This window comes from Pseudorca crassidens, chromosome 11 (genome assembly GCF_039906515.1).
Source record: "Pseudorca crassidens isolate mPseCra1 chromosome 11, mPseCra1.hap1, whole genome shotgun sequence".
Classification (NCBI taxonomy): domain Eukaryota; kingdom Metazoa; phylum Chordata; class Mammalia; order Artiodactyla; family Delphinidae; genus Pseudorca; species Pseudorca crassidens.
Window position 1 is genome coordinate 90432966 of NC_090306.1, and position 23615 is coordinate 90456580.

At 39.0% G+C, this 23615-nt stretch overlaps 1 protein-coding gene across 4 annotated transcripts in view; it reads left to right on the plus strand.

Annotated features, from left to right (window-relative positions):
* POLR3B (RNA polymerase III subunit B) overlaps positions 1-23615 on the plus strand; it is a 158621-nt gene that overhangs the window by 66296 nt on the left and 68710 nt on the right. For 3 of the 4 annotated variants that reach the window (XM_067697835.1, XM_067697832.1, XM_067697834.1), the window contains exons 19-24: positions 1117-1244; positions 9340-9549; positions 11926-12084; positions 13596-13713; positions 15218-15360; positions 16267-16323. In XM_067697835.1, coding sequence (XP_067553936.1) covers positions 1117-1244; positions 9340-9549; positions 11926-12084; positions 13596-13713; positions 15218-15360; positions 16267-16323 — 815 coding nt within the window. The remainder of the gene's footprint in view (positions 1-1116; positions 1245-9339; positions 9550-11925; positions 12085-13595; positions 13714-15217; positions 15361-16266; positions 16324-23615) is intronic. The other variant, XM_067697833.1, reaches the window with a different exon arrangement.

Genomic DNA, 23615 nt, shown 5'->3' on the forward strand with positions numbered 1-23615 from the left:
TTGCTGCGCACGGGCTTTCTCTGGTTGCGGTGAGTGGGGGCTACTCTTCGTTGTGGTGCGTGGGCTTCAGTAGTTGTGGCTTGCAAGCTCCAGAGCACAGGCTCAGTAGTTGTGGCGCATGGGCTTAGTTGCTCCGCTGCATGTGGGATCTTCCTGGACCAGGGCTTGAACCCATGTCCCCTGCATTGGCAGGCGGATTCTTAACCACTGCGCCACCAGGGAAGTCCCTCATTGGAAATACTTGATCTGATTTCATAACATTTACAATTGAAAAAGTAGAGTAATACATGTAAGTGGTTACAAACATAACTAAAAGGTTTTAAAATAACTGAACTGAGCTATTTCAATATAAATTTGAGCTTTAAAATTAATGTAAGATAATTAAAATTAAGTAAAATTAAAAATTCAGTTTCTCAGCCATTCTAGTCTAACAAGTGCTCAATAGCCACACTTAGCTAGTGGTTACAGAATTGGTCCCCATAGGTCTATAGTAACTATTCTTAAAGGGGGTATAGTCCTCTCTCTAAAATAGTAATACAACTTTCTCATTGATATACGTTGAAAAAGTGGGGAAAAGCAGGCCACTCATCCATATAGTTATATTAAAAAAAATTTATTTTTAAGACATTTTATTGAAGTACAGTTGATTTACAATGGTGTGCCATGTAGGTATTTTTGATACTGTATTTCTATGTGCTTAATATAGTAATTTCTTTAAATGAGTTATTATTATTAGTTAGTATGTAATGATGTTTTATTTTTTATATAGGCATTCCATATTGTCTCCTATCTCTTATATTTCTACAAATAAAAGTTTCACTCTTTAGTTTCACTGAAAAAAATAATTTGCTGTTATATTTTATTTAAGTATATTTTTCTTCTATCATTTTTACTAGCATCAAATTTTATTGTTATGAGGTTTTATTACTATATTGATATAAATGTATTGTATGTGTTTTATATATACATATATACATTTTTGTATGTATTTATGTAAACTTAAATTTTAAGTTTAGTCCTCAGGGACCTAGATAGTAATATTTTTTTATACCCTTTAAGAGATATTTATTTTAATACTTGGTGCCTAAGATGTCTGATTCTTAATTCACTTGCTAGAGATACCACCCACTTGGAGATTGAACCCTTCACTCTTCTTGGCGTTTGTGCTGGCCTGATCCCATACCCTCATCACAACCAGTCCCCAAGAAACACATATCAGTGTGCCATGGGGAAGCAAGCCATGGGTAAGAGTTCCTCCTTGAACTTGGTTCTAAATACTTGGATAAATAATTATGTCTTTATTCTTTTTTTTTTTTAACAGCTCTTTATTGGAGTATAATTGGAGTATAATTGCTGTGTTATTCTTACTTCACTAGTGTTGCATGTTGGGCCAGGTCAGGCGTTGCTAACACCTGAGTGTTACCAAACTCAGGAGGTTGTGGAATTCTGCAGTGCTTGTAGGTGCCCCTGTCATGTCTAAAGCTTAAAAACAATGGAGAAAACCTCTCTGAACTTGTACTCTTGACCAAACAAAGGGATATATAATAACTATCACAGAATTACAAGGGGGTAAATATAAAGAGAAAAGCTCTATATAAATGTAAGTAGTTAAGCAGGAGAGATGGAAGAAAGAGCAGGAAAACTCGAGGTTAAGGGAGGAGAGCAAAAGGCAATAGAGATAAAGATGCACAGTGTGTATTAGAATGTACTTAGTAATTGTCTGGGTGACAGTCATTGAACCCATTATATCCACGCAATTGCTCCTATAGCTCCTGAAACACTCAGTATGTGTCACACCATTTTCTGAGTTCATTTTCCTTTCTTCTTTCTGTTTTTCTTCCCTTTCATTCATTTATCTATTAATTTATTTATCATCCATAACATTTATTGAGCATCAATAATAAACCAATCATTGAGGCTGGAACCTTAAAATATAGAGATAACACAGAGCCCTGCCCTCAGTGAGTTCACAGTCTAGCAGGAGAGACCAACAAATACAACAGTAATTCAGTATAGTCTGATAAATGCCATAGTAGATGATAGCCAGAATCTAAGGGACTAAGCAGAAAAAACACCTAAGGTTAGAGAGTGGGTTGTTTCTGAAGCCTAGAACTGAACTGAGCCTTGAAAGATACTGAGTATTTCTCACAGGTATGGAAACGTAAGCAAGCAGTGTGTGGGTCGTTTTGTATAGTATATGCTGTAGTATGGACATAGAATCGTGGTGGAGAGATGCCATATGTTGGGGAGTTTGAGTTTTGTCTTGAAGAGGATACAGAGAGGATACTAGCAAAAAAAGTTTTGCTTATAAGCTTTTTTTTGAAATGTTTTTAAAACTCATTTAAATCCTAATGAGGTTAATAGGTTTTATTTTCATATATGTCTATGACATCAATATGACTTGTCATCTCTGATTTAAAGTATGATACAAGGAGGTTCATAAAGAAACTGTTAGAGTTTTCTGCATTGCATTTGGGTAACAACCAGAATGCAGTTAGCTGCTCAGTTACTTACAATTAGCTGCAGTTGACCATAGCTTGACAATTAAGTCATTCTGTTTCTCCTACAGATAAAGAGTATGTATTTCCTTTCGAGTTTTTATATTGCCCTTTGGTTGGCAACAAAGACATAAGAAGCATGTTGTCCTGCTACCATTTACCTGAATGATGTAATGCCTGGACAGTTCAGAATAATTCCCAGTGGGAAAATCTAAACAGCGGCTCATCAATTTAGCCTTTCCCATTCATACTCAGCAGCAGTGTAGGCTGATTTCCCGCTTGTGCTTCTGACTTGCTAACAAGTTGAAATATACAGTACTGAATCCTGTGTGTCATGAAAGGGCTATCACTTCTATTGGGTTTACCAAACCATTTTGTTTCATGATGTGAATCCCAGCTGAAACAATACACCTTTTGTGTAGAACTTTCAGCAGAATTAACGGAAGACTAATCACTTCATCGCTAATGCCGCTCTTTAGTGTGTTTGAAGATTGAAACAGAAAGAGCTGCATCTATCTCCACTTGGCAAATCTTTTTTTTTTTTAAAATAAAGAAGTGATTGAATGAAAGAAATAATATTTTTATTTTTGTAACTCCTCTTCCTACCAAAAAAAAAAAAAGCCTTTTATTTTGTAGCCATGAGTATCTGAAACGTTCGGCTAGTTACCACACACAGTTAAGCAGGATCAGTGTGTACAGAAAGCCAATTCAGTGTCTGTAGAGTTCTTTTGTAGTTTTCTGTGTGAAGGTTTTTTTTCTCGTTTTGTTTTGAGTGTCATTTGCAATTCATTGTCTGTGTTTTCTGAGGTTGGTGTATTCAGCTGCTCTGACCCTGGGTCCTGCACATTTAGCTCCTTGGATACAATCCTCTGACGTGACTGCTGACGCTAGGAAGACAAAAGCCACTGAATATCTTAAGTAATAAAAAAAAGCCTTTGTTACTGTTTGTTATTATAAAACACCTGACTGGAAAGAAAAGCCATGAGATTAAAGTATATTTAAAGTTTGCACATGAGAAGGCCACCTTGCTCTTTGGACACTGTAGTAGCTGCGGAAGTATTGAGCGAGGTCTATAGGAAAACTCGCAAAAGGAAAGAGGCCGGCAGAGGGAGAGACCCAGAACAGAGACCCAGGTCTGAAGAACAGAGATCCAGAACAGAGACCTGGCTCTTTGAGTTGGACTTCTCGGATTCATTTTCATTGCCTGCTGTCTTGACAGCTGATAACTAAAAGTCACTCTATCCCATTTTAAATATTAGCCACGCTGAAGACTATATACATCTCAGAGATTCTGTGTGGATTTTCTAACATAATATTTTAGTTGCTGTTCATCTGTTAGTCCATGAGGAAAGTGAAAGACAAGATCCCAGAATTAATTTGCTAAATATTCTTACCAACCTGGAAGTTTACTATATACCTTTTACTACCAGTCCCTCCCATTCAACAGAGTGAAAAAAGAGAAAGTCATTTCCTGTCACTACGAAGGAGACCAAGACAGCACAAACCACAGAGACTGAGAGCCTTACCTTGTACATAAGAGAGGGCTGACTTGATTCCAACATGAAACACCAGCAGAGGATGTTTCCTAAATCTGAGGCTCTTTAAATTATTCATAAAGTTCAAGTTTCCACACGGCGTCTTACTGTGCTACTGGGGAACACCTCCCTTCCATGGATATGGCTCTGTTTGTTGTGACATGGTTCAGAGCAAGAAGTCAGGTAGACGTGTGTGGAAATGGCAAGGTCTCCAGGTCACTCAGTGCTACAAGTGAAGGCTGTGTGATGGGGCTGCATTGTATGCTCTCTCCCTGGCGCCAGACGCCAAGTTCACATGAGTCACACTTTCATATCCTGCCCATTTTATTAGTTGGCAATCCTCTAGTGGAACACTTTCTCCTCTTTAAAAGGATCTTTTAGTCACTATCAGCTCGGTTAATGAATATGCATCACATACCTCCTCCAGCCCCCGCTCCTTCTCACCACCCCTTCCTCCTTCAACTCCAAATTGCTGGGACTGTTTTGTTTTTTGTTTTTTTAAAGTCAGGAGCTAATGCAACTTCTGTTTTGGTTTTTGTTTTCAATACAGTCGCTTCTTAAGTGGGTAGTTCCTTCTCTTGTATCCCCCACTTTACAGTAGGATGGGATGTACTAGAAATAGGCTGGAGAATTTTAAAGTATTAAAAACACATAATATACAAAGATCCTCATAAAATGTTGTTTCATTCTGCATCTCCTCTTCTCCCACTTTCTGTTTGAATTTTTTTTTAGACTATTTATTTTTTTATCCATTTGGGGATACAAAATGAAAAGGTGCCTTGACCAAATTATCCCTGGCAATTCTTTTTTAGAATTCTGTTGGTTAAAAAAATATATGATCATTGTAGCTATTTTAGATGTAAGCTTATGTGACAGTTCCTGAGACTAGAATGTTAATAATGAGCACTTAAAATTGAGGTAAAATTGAAGTTCATTACGTCGGGTTAGAGTTGGAGGTAGAATGGGTGGTATTGCAGGGTGATGGGTGTATATTTTCATTACTAATATTGTTAATATTAGTCATAATGAATGCTTCCACTTAGTGAATACCCAACTGATTTACGTACATTTCTTTTAAATCATCTTAGTAATCCTGTCAACTATAATACATACCTTTTTTGTTTCTGACAAGGAAACTGAATTCCAGTTTGGTTGAGAAACTTATAAGAAGTTACATTATATCTGTTATACCATGACATTTATAAAACTTACTAAAATTTTTCTCCACTGAAACTAACTTCTTTCCTCACTTTTTCCAGTTCGCTGTGGGTCATGATGAAGGTACCTTCCCTGCTAGACCATAGATTATAAGTTCCTTGAGGACAGGGACTATGTCTGTTATTTATTACTATATCCCTTGGGCCTAGCCTAGTGCCAGTTTAGTAGGTACTTAATAAATGTTTCAACAACGAATAAATCTCTGAGCACATTAAAATTGTTAAGAAATCAGATGCAGATTTTTGAAAACAATCTTTGAAATGAAGAACTAAGTTGGAAGACATACAGCCTGGTATTTAGACTTACCCTAAAACCACAGTAATTATACTGACGTAAGGGTAGACATATAGATCAATGGAACAGAATCCAGAAATAGACCCACACATTTATGGGCAATTGATTTTTGATGAATATATCAGGGCAATTTAGAGGAAAGGAAAATCTTTTCAACAAAATAAAATGTCTCAGTATCTATATAGAAAAAAAGGAACATCAGCGTCTACCTCATACCATACAAAAAGTTAATACAGAATGAATCACAGCCCTAAATGTAAGAGCTAAAACTGTAAAACTTACAGAAGGAAACTTAAGCAAAAATCCTTGTGCACTCAAATCACCTAATATTTCTTAGATAGAACACAAAAAGCACAAACTATAAAAAAAGGGAAAAATTAATAAATTGGACTTTCTCAAAATTAAACTTTTTCTCTTTGAAAGAAACTGTTCAGAATATGAAAGACACCGTTAAGCCACAGAATGGGAGAAGGTATTTGCAATACATATATCTGATAGAGGATTTGTATCCAATATATATACAAAGAACTCTTCGATAATAAGACAACCCAAGTAAAACGGAAACAAAAAACTCAGACACTTCACAAAGGAATAACCAATAAGCTTATGAAAATATGTTCAACGTTATTAGTCATCAGGTAAATGTAAATTTCTGTGAGAGATGACTGCACACTCATTAGAACGACTCAAATGAAAAAGACTGACGTTCTAAGTGTGTGAGGATGTGGAGCAGCCAGAATGCTCACACACTGATGAAAATGTAACACGGTAAAATCACTTTGGAAAATTCTTAAGTTGTTTCTGAAAGTTAACCATACCCTCAGCAAACAACGCAGAAGCATCACTCCTATGTATTTATTCAAGAGAAATGAATATACAAAGATTTGTGCTTGAATGTTCATAGCAACTTTATTCACAGTAGCCCCAAATGGGAAACATCCCAAATATCCATCAACAGTTGAATGGATAAACAAAATGTATATTCATATGATGGAATACTGCTTAGCAATAAAAAGGAATGAACTCTGGTACACACAGCCATGTGGATGCATCCCAGAATCATGCTACATGAAAGAAGCAGCACAAGAGTGTACATACTGTATGATTCCATTTATATAAAATTCAGAAAATGCAAACTGATCTATACTGATAAACAGATCCTTGGTTACCTGGGGCCAGGGGCAGAGAGAGGGACCTTTTGGGAGTATTGGGAATGTTCTGGATCTTGACTCTGGTGGTGGTTTCACAGATGCATATATCTGTCAGAGCTCATCAACTTGTACACTTTAAATGGGTGAAGTTTATTGTAATTCAATAATATTGATTAAATAAAAAGAAGTTGGGCAAAGGAGGATGGAAAAAATAGTTAAATGTATAAAACTTCATTTTATGTTTCTCGGTATACATTTTCTAAACTATGTGCATCCTTACCTTTTTTCATCTCACTTTAAAATAATAAACTTCTTCACTGTTTTAACATGCATTTACATACCTTGTTATGCCAACTTGTGACTCCTTAAGAAAGCTTTGATCAAGAAAATAAGAGTTTATAGGAAAGATTATGTCCTGGGTAGTAAGAAAATGAAATCATTGGAGATTATAGTTATACCAAAATGGGACAGTAGAAGGAGAATTCAGCTTATAGATATATTCTTGTTGTGTTAGTTATTATATATATGCAGTGCCCTTAAGAAAGCTGAAAATACTAATAGAGGCATCCCAGTTTGAGCACGTGCTTCACCACAGGCTAGTGTTATAATGTAATTTCTACATGACATTTTCTCAAAAACGCTTGCTTATTGGTAAAAGTAACCAGTCATTCATAATTTTTATAAAAATTGTGGTGTGTGGTGGCATTTGGAAGTTTTATAATTTAGAAGTCATAGTTTATAAATCATGTTTTAACCTACACACCCGTTGTCAGTGCTGCTAAAGATGTGTATATATGTATACGCCTACAACTTCTTTAAAAAGTCTTTAAAGAAAAATTTCTGTTGAGATCACAAGGACCAAACTTTTGCGAAACCATTTTGCTGTTCATCTATTCGATGGTCAGTTGCAGTGCCCAAGAATTAAGTTCGGGGCCTGGTAGCACAATTTATAGCAGGATCCCATCTCTTTCACCATTGTTTAGAGGTGCAGGCAGCTATGCTTCCCTGCTGCATAATAATGCTCGTCTCAGGTTTCAGAGGACATGTTTGGCAGCCTAGTGGGACATTGCCTGAATCTTTGTCTCATTGGAGCTGAAATCTCAACATAAATTTGAAATGATTTCATGTAAAAGAACCAACTTATTGTCAGTGAACAATCCAAGCAGCAACAGTTTTCTTTCTAAAACAGGAAGTGATCTATTACCAGGTATCCTGCCCAGTTTATTAGTTGGCACTAAAATAACATTAATTGGCAATTTATAGTGTAAACTTGACAAAAATTTGATGAGGTTCAGTTTAGCTGTTGTTTTTCAGCTGACGCTTGATAAATTTCTAGAGATTTAAGCACAAATATGTATTCTCATAATTTCATTTACTTGACATTTATTGGGCATCGGTAGTGAGCCCAGCACTGTACCAGGTGCTCGTTTCTTTAGAGCCCTACAGATGTCATTATTTCTTTCTATAGTAATCGTCAAGGAGTATTGTACCATACCATTTTTGCTGCCTGAATAGGTTATTTTCACCCCTGAATTGAAATCACCATTGATTTAATGACCATAAGAGAAAAAGGTAAAGAAAATAAATACTGGGTTTTGGTATCTGCTCACATTAAAGCTTAACTCCATTAAATGGCACGTTAACGTCTTGGGGTGGGTGAGGGTTGTAGATGCGCCACTCAGGGCAGGAAGGAAGAGATACCTGGGAGAAGCCCATGCTCAAGCTCAACAGTAGGATAAACATGAGTTTCCTGGTTTTTAAGGTCTCTGAGTAGGAGTGATTGTGTGTTCACAAGCCCAGGAGACTGAAAGCCTTTTCTCAGGCAGGTCTTTGAACCCTAATGCACCCCAATGGAGAAAAAGGAGAAGGGTAGGTAACATTCTGGTTTCACTTTCAGATGACAGTGATACCCCTCCAAGGTCCAATCAGGTGGAAAGGCTGATTGCTAAGGAGAGAAAAGCCTATCCCTGATTGGACAGGGCCCTGGATTCCCTAGGGGAAGGGACCTTGCCTTTCTCCATTTTATCTCCAATGCTGGGCACAGAGTAGGTGTTTATTAACTGCTTAATAAATGAATAGTTAAGCAAATGGATAAGTCTACTCTTCTCTGCCTTCACTCTCCTCTTCATCCTGTTCCCTCCCTTTTTTCCTGCTTTTCATTTAGAACATTTGTAATTGTTGATTTCTTTTGATGAAATGTATCTGTTTGTCCTACTGTATAAGCTTTTTGCCTCTCAGCACTGGGGGGGTGTTCTCCAATTGCAACTGGAAATGTGCCTGGAACATAATAGAACCAAATACAGAATTGTTGACTTACATGTGAAATTAACCAACATGTGAAATTAACCACTGGAGACTAAAACTCTTCAAATGGGATCAATTTGATAAATCCAAAAAGTTGAAATTACTTAGATTAGTATACCTTGAATGTGATTTTTCTTCTTTGTAGGATTTTTAACATAACTGAGAAAAATTGTTTTTAAAAGTTGTTAATCACTATGAGAGTATTGCTCTTTAAATATTTGACCTGAAGATTTTCTTCATCTAATTAGTAAAATTAATGTGTTTATCTCTGTATTCATTGGTACCTAATTATTTGATATAATAGAAAGTTGCATTTCATTTTCTCCAATATCAATGAAGGTACCATTGGATACAACCAGCGGAACAGAATTGATACTCTCATGTACCTCCTGGCATATCCACAAAAACCCATGGTTAAAACAAAGACTATTGAGTTGATAGAATTTGAGAAACTGCCAGCTGGACAGAATGCGACAGTTGCTGTGATGAGTTATAGTGGCTATGATATAGAAGATGCTCTTGTTTTAAACAAGGCTTCCTTGGACAGAGGTAAGTGAGTTTTCAAAGCTCTAACACCAAAGGTGCTTGGTGCAGACTTAGATACAGGCATGATCGACTTGAAAGTCACTTGATGTCAAAATGGTAATGTCAGTTTCAAGCGATTTGAATTTTATAATATACAAACAGGAGGTGGTGATGTCTTGGTGTTAACGTGTTTTAAATGAATATTATATAGAGGTATTAGTTAAATATTAATAAGGAATCTTTTTTTTCCCTTTATTTTAATTTATTGCTGACTTGAGACAATTCAACAGAAAATGTGTAAGAACTTGTTTATTTCCTAGCAGGAATTACAATAAGTGAAATATGTTTTTTGAAAATAGTTATATATTCAACAACAAACCTGTTTGAGAGGCCAGTAGCAATATTTGTATGTAAAAGGCTGTTTTTTAAATTGTATATCTCAACCCTATAATGCTGTACCTTTTTGTTAGCAAAATGATAAAAGTACACATACACAAACCCTGGCTCATTGTTTTTACATTTTTCTTCCCCGGTTTTGACAGTTCACTTTTGCAGGTCCCCAGGTCCTTCTGGTTTGTTAGCCATCACCTGATCCTCGGTCTGACTTCTGTCTTCATCATCTGTTTCTCTCCTTCCTCCCTGCGTACCCACTCTGCCTTCCCCTTCACTCTTCCTAGTTGCTAGGCAGCCATAATAGTACTCCTAGACATGTGTCTTTGGCATTAATGTTGGCTGCACTTAATTTATGCCTCTTTTTTTCCTCCAAATGACAACAGCCATGCTTTAAAACTAGGTGTTTTCCTTTCTGATTAACTGGTTACATTTATGTGGAAATCTGAAGACTTTGTGATATCTGTCAGAAACTCCACAACACAATTTAATGATCTGAGTTTACTGTCCTCTTGCTTTTAAGCTCCCACCTGTAAATAAAATGTCCATTTACATTTAGAAGAAAACGCTTCTGATTTCATGCCGTTCATATTCACACAGCACTCCAGCACGTTGTACTTAATGGCCATTGTACAAAATTTCAAGATCATGTAATGTTTCCAAAGCAGCTGGCTCTGTGAGCCGAGCTTATCATGGCCATACACAATTTACCAGGAGCCATAATGACGAAGACCTTTCTCGAAGACACACAAATATCTTCATCTACTATCCAGTTGTAGAAATGTGTTGTTACATCGCATGGTCACCTTCATATTTAAAAAATTACATTAGAGCACTGAGATTTTATTTAGAAATCCACTCTTCCCTGATTGATTTTCTGACTCACATTCTTAGATTTCTTGAAAGAGTTCTGCTTTTGGTGGAGAATCATAAGCAGAGGATTTTACAGCCATGCATTTATTTCTTCAGTAATAGCTGGCATTTAATCTGGAGACTTTTTCCTGTTTAAGTGAACTCTGACATGGCTCAGTATATCCTCAGGAGACTAGAGGGAGAATCCAGTTTAAAATAACTGCTTGACCAAAGGGGAAAAAAGAAATACAGCCATAGCATGTTAGGAAATGTTATTTAGTGCAGGATTGGCAGCTCTTTCGAACAACTGACGAATCTTTTTGTGGGATTCAGTGGTTGAGTTTTTTGCTCCATCTAAAGGTTTTCTTCTGTTCATTTTGCTTACTTTTCTTAATGTTTAGATTGTTAATTGGTCCTAGAACTTTTCCCTCATCCACTAGATAAATGTGGTCTAAAAATGTAATCAAAGTAAACTCTAATCTTCAGGGCAGCGGTGAACTGTCTCTCCCATAAAAATTATTTGATCGGTCCTTTTTATTCTCTCTCCTCTCTGGAGAAAAATTAATGTTTTTGTTTGCTTGTTTGGGACTTCCTCTAAATGCCAAAATCAGCAAAAGGAAAACCTTCCAGAGAAGGTTAGCAGAAGTTATGCACCAAAATGATGTATGAGAAGAATGCTGGCTGATCAGTGAACTCGGTCTGTCTCAACTCAGCCACCACCTTGCTGGGTGACCTTGGCCACTTAATTTCTCTGCTACTCACTCGTAGCACCTGTAGGATACAGGTGTTAAGCCAGGTGATCTCTAAGCCCCTTTCCAGTTTTCATGTGCTATGGCTCTGTGCTCTCAAAGAATCCCAGTGACATTCTTAGGTTTCTCTCACTTTCCTCCAACCTGACAAGGTATATTCTGTGCTGGAAAATGGTTGTAGAGATTCTAGTGTTAATATGGTTAGTAGAGATCCTGAGCCAGTTCTTCAAGTTATCAGATTGTTATATGGTTTGGCCAGTCTCAGATTATCCAAATGTAGAGCAGTTTGGGGGTGTTTTTTTGGTGGGGAAGGGAGGTAGAGTGTGGTGGGTTGTTGAATAACACAAATCTTGACCTCTCATAGTTTCATATTACTTGTGGTTCTGAACCCATTTTGGTTTCATTTTAGGCTTTGGGCGTTGCCTTGTCTATAAAAATGCTAAATGTACTTTGAAACGATATACCAATCAGACTTTTGATAAAGTGATGGGGCCGATGTTGGATGCTGCTACAAGGAAACCCATCTGGCGACATGAAATTTTAGATGCAGATGGTATTTGTTCTCCAGGTAAAAGCCTTAAAAAATTTTTTTCATGTATACATTTTTAAATTATGAAAGTTATTCAACAGTATTTCTAAATGTTTGGTATACAGGGCAGAAAAAAATAGCAACCTGTAAAACCCTCTCCTAACTCAACCAGTGTGGTCACTTTTGATGAATTTCCTTCCAGTCTGTTTTTCTGTGCATACGTTTTTACATAACAGCAATCTATTCTAGTTATACTTTTCTACTTATTATTTTGAATAAAGCCACTTTAAGGAAATATTTAGAATAAGGTCGTGTCCCTGCATCTACACCAGTATTTCATCATTTGTGCATTTAGCTTACAAACTGACTTCAGAATCCTCTTCCACTAAAAACTGTGACTCTGTTGTACTTATAAACCTGTGATGAATTTTGTTGATACAACCCACAGCCCCTGCCCCGATGAGTCTTGTAGGCTAGTGTGGGAGACTAACGTTGATCAAAGGATCGCACACAAACATAGGTCAAATTACAATCAGGTTAAGGAATCATATAAGGAGCTATGGGGCAATTTTATGGCAAGAGTATTTGACCTAGTCAGGAAGGTCGAGGTAGCCTTCCCCGGGAAGATGACCAGCAGCTGCAGGATAAGTGGAGTTAACCAGTGAAGCAGAAGTGGGGGATGTCTAGGCGTGGGAAGGGCTTGTGCAGGTATCCTGCAGCTCTCTCACTAAAGGACCCAGAGGAAGGCCAGTGTGCCCATGGGGACTGGGGGGAGGGGCAGGGCGCAGTGTGGAGAAGAAAGTAGAAGGGAGCAAAGATAGAGGGGGCCAAGTGAGAGCTCTTGAGGCCGCTAGGCGACAGGAGCCGCGGGGAGGTGGCGAGAAGGGGGGCTGGGTTGGAAAGGTGGCTAGGAGAGGAAGTCCACACAGCCCTGCCCGCGGATGCTGCCCAGGGGGTGAGTGCTGGGCGGTGATGCTGCATCCGCCGTGGTGCCCCGAGCCACGCGGTACATGGCTTCCCCTCCCTCTTGCTGCCTTTGTACTCTTAAACCTGGGTGCTGTGGCAGGGAAAATAAGCGCAGTGACAGTAGTGTAGTAGTTGGTCTTTGAGCTTACCATGAACAGGTACCAAGCAAAGGTGAGAATAGCGGGAAAATCAAAGAAATATTTGTATTTTCTCATTGTCCAGGTTAGGTTGGTGGTGACTTATTACTGGTTGAAATAACTAGTAAGTGGCCCAAACCTGTTCTAACACTCAAGGAGATATTTTAAATTGCTACCTATTGACATGAATTTTCTCGCATTAATATGGTCTCCTAAATGAGTTTCTTAATTTTATACACAGTGTGATCTTAATCTATGGGTTTTTCAAATGGGCTTGCAAAATTACAGACAAGCCCTGTTGAACTCTAGTTCCCACTGTGTGGACTCTTCTTTCTTCCATGTCTGGATTTCATGCACCAAGTCTAATCACATGGTTTTATGCACCAATAATCTTTGCGTTCCATACAGATGATAGTGATTTGTCTAACACCCTTCTCTCTTTCTTAGGTGAGAAAGTAGAAAACAAGCAAGTGCTTGTAAATAAGTCCATGCCCACAGTGACTCAGATTCCCTTGGAAGGAAGTAATGTGCCCCAGCAGCCGCAGTACAAAGATGTGCCCATCACGTATGTATTGGAAATACATTGAAAGGTTTTTAAAAAGAAGGAATAGAGGAAATTGGAAGTTAGCTCCTTTTGGCTGGTGACTCCCAGATAGACATCTGCCCAGTTTCAGCTCCATACCAGCACCTGGACAACAGGGGCCCCAAACCCAGATCCAAACCATCTTTCTCCCCTCGCCTACCCCAGCCTCAGACATGCTCCTTCTGGGTCCCTTCCTTGGTGAGTGGCACTGCCATCCTGACTCCTTTCCATTACAAACCTTGATTTGGTAAATCCTGTAAGTTCTCTCTCCTTAGCAGTTCTCTAAGCCACCGATGACAGCTGTAGCTGTCTGAGTTTGGCCCTCCTCTCCTGCCGGACTCGTAGTTATTGGTGACCACTTAGCCGCCTCCAGTCTTGTACCTCCCCACATCTCTCAGGCTCTCTCTGTTACTGCCAGAGTAATCTTTTCCCCTAAATCACTCATCTCTTCATGTTACTCTACTGAGCAACTAGAATAAAACTTGAGTAGATTGAGTAAAACTCTCAGTGACAGTGTTGCCTGTAGGATAAAGGCCAAATGAAATAGTAATACATACACGACTGTCCATGACCCTTGGCATACGTCTCTAGCCTTACCCTTTTGCACATTGGCCCCCATATTTCTAGTAAATTGTCTCTTATTCTCCAAATGTTCCATCTGACTTCAGTGCATTTACTCATGCTGCTCCCTCTGCCTGGAATTTCATTCCCTCTGGTCAGGACTCAGCTCTAGGGTCCCCTCCTCTGGGAAGCAGTCCTTGATAGCCTGCCCCTCCCTGCTACCACTGTCATCCCCAGCCCCTGGTAGGACTGACTGTCATCTCCCTTGGGCCTTTCCTCTTCCCCATACCACTGATAACCTTCTTGCACTTACCTTTCTCTCTTCCTTTATTGGTTGTGTGTTTCTTTGGGGCAGGAACCATGTCTACTTAATCTTTGTATGTCCAGAGCCTACACGGATCTGACACAGAGTAGACTCTGAATAATGGTATGAAAAACAGATAAGAGGTGAAGTGTGTGAAAAAATTCACGATGGGAGAGCTGAGTAGATAAAAGTAATATTTAAAAAGTGGTTAATAATTTGGAGTTGAGTAACAGGTTCCAGCTCAAATCCCAGGTCTGCTTTGTATGAGGCATGTGTCCTGGACAAGTGCTTATTAACCTCTCTTAGCATCGGTTTTCCTATAAGTTTTCCTTATTCCTTATTTCCTGTAAAGGAATAACAACGTGTGAATAGTATGTGTGGTGAAGATTAAACTGCATTATGCCTGCCTCATAATAAATGTTAGCCATTTTAAACTAGGACTGTACCAGGGAAATTGTCACATTTGAATTTGGTATTGAAAAATGAAAGTCATTTTTTCAGAGCCCAAAATGGGAATGTCAAAATATTCTGTGATAGGTATTACATAAAATATGGCCAGGGTGATAGGTTCACAAAGGGCAGTTTGAAAACTCTGCTTTAGTGACTTCCTCTTAATATTAGCTACAAAGGGGCAACGGATTCATATATTGAAAAAGTGATGATATCTTCGAATGCCGAAGATGCTTTTCTGATCAAAATGCTGCTGAGACAGACAAGGCGTCCAGAAATTGGAGACAAATTCAGCAGTCGTCATGGGCAAAAAGGTAAGTTGTTTCATTTCTCAACTTTTTTATATAACTATAGTAAAGTATTTATTAACCACTTTATATAAGAACTACTTTATACCTGCTCATTAGAAAAATTTAGTATGTTTGAAAAATTATTACTGTGTTATCAGAAGTATTCTCATTTTATTTCTCAGATTAACCTGTTTATATTTTAATGGCATTTAAAAATATACCATAGTTTTGCTTCTCTATGCTATTTATTTCATTCTACAACTGCTTGGGCCAAAATTATAATTATAAATACATTCTAGATGATGTACCTACTAAAGTACAAGTGGCTGTTCAGAAATAAATAGTAATACCTATTTTTTATGAAAGGTATATATTTAAAATACTGTATGTTCTGTTGGGGCATGGTATCATAGGATGTCAGCACCACAAGATACCTTCATCTGCCCCTTTAGTTAACAGATGAGGAAGTTCACACTCCGCTTGGTAAGCAGCCAGTCAAGGCTGCGCAGCTGGTCACTGAGCTGGTGTTAGGACCCTGATCTCCCGCCTCCAGTGCAGTGCTGTGTCCACTGCATAGTGGTCCTCCTCCTACACGCTGCTTCTCCAGCTCATCCCACTGGTGAGCCTCACTCTTTCCGTTGGTGGTTAATGCTGGGTTTTCATTCATTTTTGGTTTTGTTTTGTTTTTTTATCTTCAAGAAATGTGTGTACTGTGTCACTGTTGATTAACTCATTATCAGTAAGGTCTTTTTTAGTCAATATATACCTAGTATTTAAGTTTGTCCTGGGTTTGAATTTTTTCTCTGTTTGCCACTTCCTAGTTTTAAGAACAGCAACAGCAGCTAACACTTTTGTAGCACTAACTGTGTGTGTGGCAGTGTCTTCAGCACATTATATTTCCTAACTCATTTGTTTTTTACACAATCCCAGGACGTAGGTGCTGTTATGATCTGCATTCTATAGATGAGGAAGCAGAGGCACAGAAAGGTTAGCCGCTTGCCCAAGGTCCCCAGCTGGTGACAGAACTCGTTTCTAAACCCTAGCAGCCTGGCTTCAGAGTCCATGCTCTTAACTAACTACTATGCTGTCCTGACTGTTAAGCAGTTAGGATTGTGCCTGACACATAGTAAGTGCTCAAGAAGTGAGAGCAATGATCATTAATATTGGCTGTTATTCATTCACTCTTCAACTTTGAACCTCACCTTTGCTTATAAATTGCTGGTATGGTGTCTTCCTGTTTTTAATTGATTGGTTTGAGGATAATTGTGCGTTGTATTCTTGATGATTTTGACTGTTTATTTGCCAAGCAAGTATATCAAATTTTACAATTTGTTTGGTCAGATGAATCTAGCCTTAGTTGTCATTCTATCAATGAAACTGTTTCAGACTAAGATACTATTTCATCAGAAGCATTTGTTAGTTCAGTTAACAGACACAAGATTATTTCAGCCTATCAATATTTTATAAGAAAGAATTGGTTCCATCTATAAATGTGAATTTGACACCTCTACTTCATACAGTTTCCTAAGATGCTAATTCTTAACTTTTGAGTGTTTTTAAACATATCTTGAGGTTCTCGTATTTTCCACTGCTTACTAGTGAAAGTCAAATTCTCTGTATTGAGACTGTTTCTCCTTCTCTCTTGGTCTTGACAATTTCTGAGGTACACTCCTGAGTCTTTCTGGGGTAGCCGTGGCCTTGTTAACAGCTTCTATTTTACTTGACCTATTACCTAGACAAGAGCAAAGCTTGATGCTTCCCTTGTAGAATGTTGGCACTGGAAGCTTTACAAGAATGCACACCATAAGAGGACATCTCCATGCTGAATCAGTTTGCAAACTTGAAGCCCAAATCCTTGTGCATTACTCCATCAGAGTATTGTGTAAAGAGTTGAGGGCTGGAGTACATTTCAGTGATTATCCACTGTGTTCTCACTCCACTAAACTTCTTGAGGACAGGAACCGTGTCTTTATATTCTCATAAGAGCCTTTCACATAGTAGATACTTAGTAGGTAGTTGCTAACGGTTGAATATATGAATGAATTGAAGGTAGGGGGAAAGTGAAAAGGAACAGATTCCCCACTCTTGTTGGATTGATTTTACCCAGGTTTTAATCTGTATAATATATATAAGTGTATATATGTTACAGTATAATCAACGTGCTACTTTTGAAAATGAAAACCACACTTGATTAGTAAGTTCCTGTGAATGCAGACCGCTAGGTAAAATGTCAACAAGTCTTTGTGCTGTTGCATTTTTGCAAACAATTATGGATAATGTTCATTGACAGAAGTGGTTTCCAACTTGCAGTGATCTGAAACGTAGCAGATTTTAAAGGTCTGTTCACTCTTAGGGGGCTTTGACTAGTACATCACTATATGAAACTGAAAAAAGTCCTCCTGGGTCTCGATGACCTTTCACTTGTAGTGAGGAGTTTATCTTGCTAGTTTTCCTTTTCCAGATGGCTTTTAATCCAAGGGTAAAACCTTCTGATTAGCCTAGATTCCCTTGATATTCCCTTCTCTTACAGCTTCATTAGATTTATTGAAAAGATTGGGGGGAAAAAAAGCAAACAAAAAAATAGGTAATGTAAACTTTAACAGAGTAATGGGAGGAATAACATAGGATGCTTAACTGAACATAATTTTTATTTCCTTTAAGTATAATTTTTTTATTAAATAATAAATGCACATGGCTTAAAAAAGTCAAATAGTACAAAAAAGGGTGGCTTGTACTAAAAAACATAAGTCCTTGCCTTTCTTCCAATTCTGCTTCCTAGAAGCAATTTCATCTCGTCTTCATCTTTGTATTTCTAAATAATATTCTTAAGCAGCCCTATATTGATTCATCCATTTTAGATGTCACCTGCTGATCTCCCATTGTGACAGGTAGGAGGACCGAGCACTTTGCTACCTCTCTTTCCTGCTCCCAAGCTCCATTCCCTCATAGATTTATCATAATTTTGAGTTACTTAATTATTTAGATTGTATAGTTTGACTACATAAATATTGTTCATTCCCAAACCAAGTAGTTGTTGAGTATATTTCCTTTGCTATGTAACTTTATTTTTTCAGAAGTTAATAATTATCTCATTTAAAATTTTTGCTTTATTTTCTTTATTCTCCTTACCATTCTTCTATACCATCAGCAGCCTCTCAGCACAATCTTCCACGTGATCAGTAGTCTGTTAGGATCATTTTTTCCCCAGATGATTTCTTTTATAGCACTCTGACTCTTCCTCCTCCAAACTGTGGCGGTTATATACTGAGCCAGACCTTCCCAGCCAACGTTTTAAGAATCGTAATAGGTGGACTGAGAGATTAATCCGTGTAACCCTCAGGAATGCAGAGCAGAGCCTGGGGCAGCCAAGGCCCTGAGCAGCTCATCTTGTGTGCCCTAAAATGTTTTCCAAAAAGGTTGGGAAGCACTCTGTGTTAGTTTGCTAGGACTGCCAAAATAAAATGCCACAGACTGGGTGGCTTACACAATAGAATTTATTGTCTCTCAGTTCTGGGGGCCAGAAATGTAAGATCAAGGTGTCATCAGGGTTGCTTTCTTTTAAGGGCTCTCTCCTTGGCTTGTAGATGGATGGCTGTCTTCTTCTGTGTCTTCACATCATCTTCCCTCTGTACATGTCTGTAACCACATTTCCCCTTTTCATAAGGACATTAGTCATCCTGGATTAGGGCCCACCCTAATGACCTCATTTTAACCTGATTGCCTCTTTAAAGACCCTGTCTCCCAATAGGGTCACGTTCTGAGGTACTCCAGGAGTTAGGACTCCAACATATGAATTTTCAGGCACACAGTCCACAACGCACTCTAAGTCTGCTGAATGGTAGTCATTTATGAAATTCCCATTTGAGCCCCTGTTTCTTGGCTCTTCCCATGTCACTTTTCTCTCCAGCCCACCCCCACCCCCATAGTGGGATAGTCCGTCCGTTACGTTGCCGAGAAAGTGTGCATGGAAAGTAAATTTTTTGAGCTCATGTATGTCTGAACATGTTCTGTCATCATACCTGATGTATACTTTGGTTGAATATAGAATTCTAGATTTTAAAATTCTTCTCCCTAAGGATTTTGATCACATTGCTATATTATCGTCTGGATTCCATGCTACTTATCTGAATTGTAATGTCATTCTTCCTGATCGTTGTGTGTATGCTCTATTTCTCTCTGTTTTCCTCCTTCCATCCTTCTCTCTTTCCTCACCCCACCCTGCTCTCTGGAAGCTTTTACTATCTTCTTCTTGTCTTGAATTCTGAAATTCCATAGACCCTTTTTTCATTCCTTGCCCTTGGAAATCAGGCACCCTCTTATTCTGGAAGTTCGAGTTCCTTCAATTCTTGGACATTTTCTTATATTTCTTGTTGGTAATTTCTTCTTCATCATTTTCTCTATGTCCTTTCTGGGTTTCCTATTAGTTAGATATTGGATCTTCCAGATTGATGCTCTAGTTTTCTTACCTTTTCTCCCCCCACTCTCCATTCTTTTCTCTTATTTTTCTTTCTAGGCGATTTGATCGATTTTATTTTCCAGATTTTTTTAACCTACCTATTATATTTTTAATTTCTAATTACAATTTTAAATTTAGTTTGTACTCCTCCTTTTTACAACAACAGGTATATATATATATATTTTTAGTTTTCTTTTAGCTTTACTTTTTTGGTTGTTTTGTTTTTCTTCTGTTTCTAATTTTGTCTCCGTTTCTAGAGAGGTTTTTTTCCCTCCTATGTGTTTTAGGGTCTGGTTGTTGTGGTTGGAAGCTTTCCTTTAATGTCTGCTGCCTCCTTGAACTTTGAAAGCTCTGTGTCCCAGGGACAGAACTTGTTGACTGGTGGCTGTCATTGTAGGTTGATCAGGCAGCGAACCATTCAGTTTCTACATAGTAGGATCTTTCTAGCTACTGCCTGAAGGTTGCAGCTGGGAATGAGGGTGGGTGCAGTGCTTAAGGCTATCAACTGACCTTCTGGAAGCCAGATAGGGGCAGGGGGCTGCAGCCCCTGGTTCAGTGCACAGACTTTCACTTTATTCCTCTGTATCAGGCCAGCCCCTCACCCCACCCTGTGCTGTAATTGCTACCTGTGGATCATGGGTCATTGTGGTTCAGTTTCTCGGGTAAGTTTGGGGGTAGAAGGGTAGTTTCTTGGCTGTATGGGGTGGAGAATAGAAACTCGGGTTCTGATGATTTCTTATACAGACATATATTTCTACAGATGTTTATTAAGTATCTCCTAAGTGTCTGATACTATTCTAGGCCCTGGTGATAAGCAGTAAACAAAACAGACAAAATCCCAGCCCTTGTGGGGCCTACATTCTTGTGGGCAAGAGAGATAATGTTAAGTGCTGAGAAGACCAAAAAAAAAAAAGATAGGGGAGCAGAATAGGAAGCATGTGGGGCAGGAGTGGTTAGTCCTGAAGTTTTAGGTAAAGTGGTCGAGGAGCAGCACCTCATTGAAAAGATGACTTTGAGGAAAGCCCTGAGAGCAGTAAGGGAGCAGACCCTCTCAGGTGGACGAGCAGTGGAGGGAAAAGGAAGGTCTGAGGCTGCAGCCAGCCTGGAGTGCTCGAGGCCTGGCCCCGAGGCCAGTGTGGCCGGAGCAGAGGGAGTCAGAGGTGAGGCCTCGATGGTCACTCTGTGAACTTCGGCTTTTACTCTGAGGGAGAGGGACGCCCCTGGAGGGGCCTGAGCAGATGAGAAATATGATAGGGCGAGTGAAGGAGCAGTGATAGCAGTTAAAAGGCTGTTTTAAGAGCCCAGGTGGTGAGTGGGAAAAGCCTGGCGGCGGGGGAAGTGGTGAGAAGGGATCAGTCCAGACACATTTTTAACGCGGAGCCCACTGGAAGGAACTGCTGATGGATGGGGGCCTTTGAGTCGGTCCTGCTGCCCTCAGCCCCACACCTCATCCCCCTTTTGCCAGCACTTTGTGCTATTTCCTGAGCCTTCCCGGGAGTGGCAGTGAGGGCTGAGTCAGCTCACTTCCTCGTGCCTCTGCTGCAGGTACTTAGGTTTATTTTTCTCCTTCTTTCAAGTCACTTACTGTTCTTTCCTCTATTCGTCAGCTTTCAAAATTCTCTCTTGTCCATTCTTTTTCCTTATAGGTTTCTACGTTAATTTTGTCAACTCTCCTGTTTGGAGAAGGAGTTTTGATAAGGAGTTTGAGAAGGAGTAGAGATAAACATGTGTTTCCTCTGCCCTGTTTACTGGAAATCCATATGTCCATTATTCGAGAATTTTCAACACAAGAATGCTTAGTGTGCCTGGTTGTTTTCTCTGCAGTTTATAGAACTGAAGTTAAAATTATTTTAATAAAAGGTGAGGAGGGTTTTTAGAGCACCAACCTTTTGTCTGCTGACCAGAGCCTTGCCTCCAAGGTACCTTGTTTTGTTTTTTTGTTTGGTTTTTTTTTGGTTGTTCTAATCATTTCTAAGATTTAAAACTAAGTTAAAAACGTTTAAAGTTCACACACTCAGAATTATGACATAAATGCTAACAATTATCAGAAGGGTATTAACCACATTTTGTCAACTCTTATTTATCTGAGAATAGCTTATCTTTTCCCTGGATTATTATTGTAACTAAGGTCTACCATTTTGATCCTTTCCTTGAATGTCACCCATCTGAAGTCAGAGGCATGACAGTAGCAGAAGCCTATTTTTTCAAGTTCTTTTCATTTATATATAAATTGTAAAGATTCAAAAATAGCAGTGGTTTTAAAATATTTGTATATGTTGTTGCTAAATATCAGAATACCTTGTTTGCTAACTTTAAGTATATTTTACATTTATCGAAGATAGGAGACATGCCCTACTAATTTATTTAACCCCCCCAAGCCCCCATCACAGCACTTTGCATATTATATGGTATTCACTCAATGTGTCTGTGGAATAATTAAATATCTTAAATGTACAGGTATAACAAGACAAAATCTTCCCTCCCCAAATTAGTATAACTTATTCTTCCTAGTAAATATCAGAAATGGAATGTCTCATCTTTATCCAGACTGGTACTAGGGCTTTCATCACCCTAGATTCATAGCTCCCCAGTCCAACTGGCCAACTGGCCACACAAGCCCACTGAAGCTTTTCCAACCAAAATAGCTAAATGCATATGCCACCCATATGTGCACCCTGGGCTTCAGTGAGAATCTGCCTTGACAGCCCAAAGAAATCTATTTGGTCATATTTAAGTCACTGCCATGGTCCCAAAACCGCGTTGGGCTCTCTAGGAGGTAGAAAGGAAACTCAACCCTTGGCTAATGCCCCTAAGGAGTTGGCAAAAAGATGAATACAAAGGATTACATATAGTTAAATAGTAAACTATATGGTGAAGACCATTCATGAGAGAGAAGTTGAGAGCTTATTGTAGATAGGGACAAAATCTCAGAGTTTAAAAAGACCTTTTAGAAGTCTAGTCCAAATCCATCTTCCCCAGTATAAGAATTTCTTTTAGATTAGTTTTGGCAGATGGTTTTCCACTTCGCACATGAGCTGTGGAGGGGGGCCCTTGCTGCTTTCTGAGGCAGCCGTTCTGTGGTGGCACCGTTCCGATGGTTATATTGAGCCTGAGTGCGCTTTCCTGTAATGTATACGCGTTAGCCCTGCCCTGCCTTGTGGGCTTACTGAATGGGCACATTTCTCCTTTTCTTCATGGCCACCTCTGTTCAGCGTTCAAAGAAAGCCTTCAGGTTGAGAAAAAGTATAGCAAAGAGGTAGAGGTCCTGAGCGCTAAGTGAGCAATTTTATCCCTTTGAAATGGAGACGGTTTCCTAGGAGTTGTTACTGGGATTAAACAAAATGATGTGTGTAAAGCAGGGAGCACAGCGCCTGGAGCACCGCCAGCAGTCAGTAAAGGTAACTGCTGGTAGGTCTGTCCCCTGTCTTCTCTTGCAGGCTGGGCAGGAAAGGAAGGCAGGCTGGGTGGGGTCTGGACTTGGAAGGCTGTGATGAAGATTTTTTTTCCTGTGAAAGAAAAAATGGGGAGCAGCAGTAAAGAGCAAATCAGTGCAACGTGTTGACCGACAGGAATAAAGAGAGCCAAGGAGAGGAAGGAGGCCACAGTGACTGGTTTTAAGCCTGGAAATGAGGGCACCGATCACAAAGCAACTCTGTGTCTTGTTGAACTTGAGATGATGGAGGATCATCTCAAGTGCTTATATTATTAATTAATTGATCCATTTCTGGAGCTTTCACTATGTACCAGGCACTGTTCTAGATACTGGGAATACAGTGGTAAATACTGACAGGGTCTCTGCTTTCCTGGGGTTTATGTTTTCTTA